At 41.0% G+C, this 3,613-nt stretch overlaps 1 protein-coding gene across 1 annotated transcript; it reads right to left on the bottom strand.

The window, feature by feature from the left end:
- Positions 1–530: 530 nt before the first annotated feature.
- LOC123065202 (indole-3-pyruvate monooxygenase YUCCA4) lies at positions 531–3,361 on the bottom strand. Its single transcript, XM_044488551.1, has 4 exons — positions 2,197–3,361; positions 1,125–1,373; positions 911–1,033; positions 531–823 (listed from the first exon to the last, which is right to left on the bottom strand). The coding sequence occupies exons 1-4, from the start codon at positions 2,926–2,928 to the stop codon at positions 602–604; spliced, it is 1,326 nt and encodes a 441-aa protein (XP_044344486.1). The 5' UTR covers positions 2,929–3,361; the 3' UTR covers positions 531–601.
- Between the last annotated feature and the right edge of the window lie 252 nt (positions 3,362–3,613).

Below are 3,613 nucleotides of genomic sequence, written 5' to 3'. Positions count from 1 at the left end.
TCGAACATTCTATACTGATCTGTATATGTATAACTATATATTAAGAAAGGTGCATCACACAAGTGCGTGTGCGCGCTCATTTACTCATATTCAATACTGCAAATGATCATTTAAAGATTTTAACATATTAATAAGTAAAATTTCATGATCCTAGTTTTAATTAATAAAAATATATGAGTACATATGAATATTTCTCAAATGTTTAAATAATTCTAAACATAAATAAGACAAATAAAGTCACAACACTTCAAAAAAGGAAGATATATTGCATGTTTATAAAATACCACGAGAGGTATCTTTTTTCTTACAATTAAATCTAATACAAAAATAGAAAAAAAATCAAATGAATTTATGATTTCCTCAAAATAATTTAAAAACTACGAACAAATAAACTATTCTATGAGTGTACAAGTGTGAGCGGGGAAAAAATTGAAGCGTGCTAGCCTGATCTATATATATATATATATATATATATATATATATATATATATATATATATATATATATATATATATATATATATATATATATATATATATATATGCATCTACTGATCTAGCATGCCTATATACTAGACTGACTAGTACGCGAAATAATTTGATCAAATAGGACACGCTGCTCTTCGATTGGATGAAGTTTCTCTCACATCTTCCATACACATATCACGCCATTGTTGAACAATATCCTCTGAGATCCTGGTTGCATCATTATACACCGCTAAAAGTCCACCCCTCGAGAAGCCAACAGCATAGAGACCATTTTTTCCTTTCCACTCTTTTGACTTTCTTGGAAAACCATCTTTCTCCGAGAAAAAAGTTTTCTCCTGCACATAGAAGGTTTAACATGTTGAATATGCTTTACTTGCATGCGATTGTAACAATATTGTTGGTTGGATAGTGTATATTTATACCTTTAACCAGTAAGGTACATTGCTTTTGTAACCTGTGGCAAGAATAACAACATCAAAGTTCTCGGTTCTTCCGTCAATAAACTCCACACCATGCTCATGAAAACAACGCACTCCCGGAAGAACCTGCATTATCCAAGAAAAACTTTGTTACTAAAGAGATTATATAACAAGGTAATCAAATTTAAGATATGTAATAACAAAATATAAAAATTACATGAATACTTCCAGACTTAATCTTTGCTATGGTTCCGACATCGAGAACTGGCGTTTTACCATAAACGCCCTTAAGCTCCATTGGGCCAAGGCTTGGCCGAGTAATACCAATGTTGGTTGTGTCGCCCATAATGAAGCGTGCCATCATAAGGAGAAACCGATCCACAGCCCGTACAGAGAACCACCTGAGAAGCCACAAAGAGATCCCAAAAGTGGAGTGCCCTAGCATCTCCCTAGGCAGAACATGCATCTAAAAACCAAAAAAAAAACATTAGTCATACATCAATTACTATTACATATTGTTAAAGATATGCTTAATTATAAATTAAGCACAGTACTATGAACTAGCACGAAAAAAGGAAATACGTGACCCTCATTTTTGTTTTGTAAAGAGGCAACCAAAAAAAACAAGTAAAGTTAGCCATGGGCCCCACACAAATAGGAGTCTGCGACTTTTGTTGTTATCATTTTACTTAGATGTGTGGAAATTGGCCGGAGATGAATAGTATGCCTTTGCCTCGTGGCCACATTAAATTAAAAAACATTATCTAATATATTGATAATATAACATCATAAATATAATGGTGTTTGAAATGAAACATGCGGTGCTAGCATTGGTTAATATGTACTGACTAAATAATAAAGTAACAAATTAATGAAACATTTTACCGAGAAAAATCATGTCAATTATGTGGTGATTTTCCTCGGCAAAATTACATGATAATTTTTTTAAGATAAAAAGTATGATCTGATTGGAAAAAAAATGTGGCAAAACAATTACATCATGAATTCCCTAGAATTAAAACACATATGTGATGATTTGTATGGAAAGAAGTTACATGATGAATTACATAAAATTAATAAGTACATCATAATGGAAGGAATGCGTAATTGACAAATAACATATCATAAAAAATGTTTAATTATACACGGTGATGTGCATAGAAAAGAATTACCTCATTAATTTCTAAAGTGGTGTGTTTTGTTAAATAGAAAACACATCGTACATTGAAAAATATAGTAGAAGATAGAAATGTTCGATCAATTCGAAAGAAAAAATAAATTAGACTCACCGTGCCACGAACAACCATAGAAGTTGTTGCATTGTGGTTGGCGAGGTCCAGAGACACTTCCATCCCAGAATTTCCACACCCGACGACAAGCACTTGTTTTCCAGCATACCCTGCACCGCTACGGTACTCGCAGGAGTGCATGAGCTGCCCTTTGAACCTTCCAGTGCCCTCGATCTCTGGCACCGCTGGCTCGGCATTCTCTCCGGTGGCAACAACAAGCCACTTACAGCGGTACAAAGTTGTTTTGCCGCTGTGCGTGGCCTGCTCACCGACCATTGGTAGTGAGGTGACCTCCTTTGTGCGAATCCACCAAAAGTCTCCATTGAATTCGGCGCTGACGACGGCCTGGCGGAACTGTGGCTCGATGTTGAACCTCCTTGCATAGGACTCGAGGTACTCCAGAAACTGGTCCCTTGCCGGGTACGTGGGGAAGCTTTTCGGGAATGGCATGAGTGGGAGCTCACAGAATTGTTTGGGGAGATGCAAACATAACCTGTCGTAGGTGCGGTGCCTCCAGAGTGAGCCGATGCAGCTACACCGCTCGAGCAGCTTGTATGGAACTCCAGCCTCGCCGAGCAGTGCGGCCATCCCCAGCCCTGCCGGCCCTGCACCAACGATGACGACCGGCACGGGGATGTTGTCGACAGGGAAGCCGGTAGCCGGTGGCGAGTGGGGGTTGCAGTACAACGGGTCATGCGACCTCTTTCCTTCAGCCTCCGCAAAGCAGTCCATGACGTCGTGGATGAAGCGGCAGCGGGCGTCAGCTGCAGACACTATTTGCTATCCACTGTGGTCGATCGAGGAAGAGGTTGAGGTATATAAGCAGTCACATATCTGTGGCGTAGCTCTATTTCTCATCCCGCGAAGCATGGGGTATCGGATGTGATGGAGCGGTGGAGGAGGAGGCTAGCGGAACTGTTGTTCCAAAAATAGCAGAGAAGATGGAATCTAGTGGGTATACGACTAGTATCTCCTCCTCTCGGCTGGTTTCCCGTCCCTAGAAGTAGGGAGTGGTGGCTGTGTTCAGCGGCATTTCGATCTTGGATTGGAATATTGCTTGTGGATATGCATGCATGTAGGTAGAACCTTAACTGCCGGCTCGATCGAGCTGCCCGCTAGCTAGCAGTCGTCACCTCACCAGGGTCTGGGTCTGTGTTAGATGCATCGCCTGGGGGGTATCTGGCTGTCCGCAGAGGTTGGAGATCTGGGGTCTGGTTTTCGGATAACTAACTAGTAGCACTTGTTGTGTATGGGTTGATCCTTAACTCGTGGAGCAGCACGAGACTAGGAGGAGCTAGCATGCGGCCGGTGGGCTAAGAGGAGGAGCTGAGCTTGCGGGCGGACCGCTAGGAGAGGAGGATCGGGGGAGGGAGAAGGCACCGGACAGGAGGCAATCGAAGAACCCGTAGTCATAGTT

Source organism: Triticum aestivum, chromosome 3B (genome assembly GCF_018294505.1).
Source record: "Triticum aestivum cultivar Chinese Spring chromosome 3B, IWGSC CS RefSeq v2.1, whole genome shotgun sequence".
Taxonomy (NCBI): domain Eukaryota; kingdom Viridiplantae; phylum Streptophyta; class Magnoliopsida; order Poales; family Poaceae; genus Triticum; species Triticum aestivum.
The sequence above is the reverse complement of the archived record's forward strand: the minus strand, read 5'-3'. Positions and strand labels throughout refer to the sequence as shown.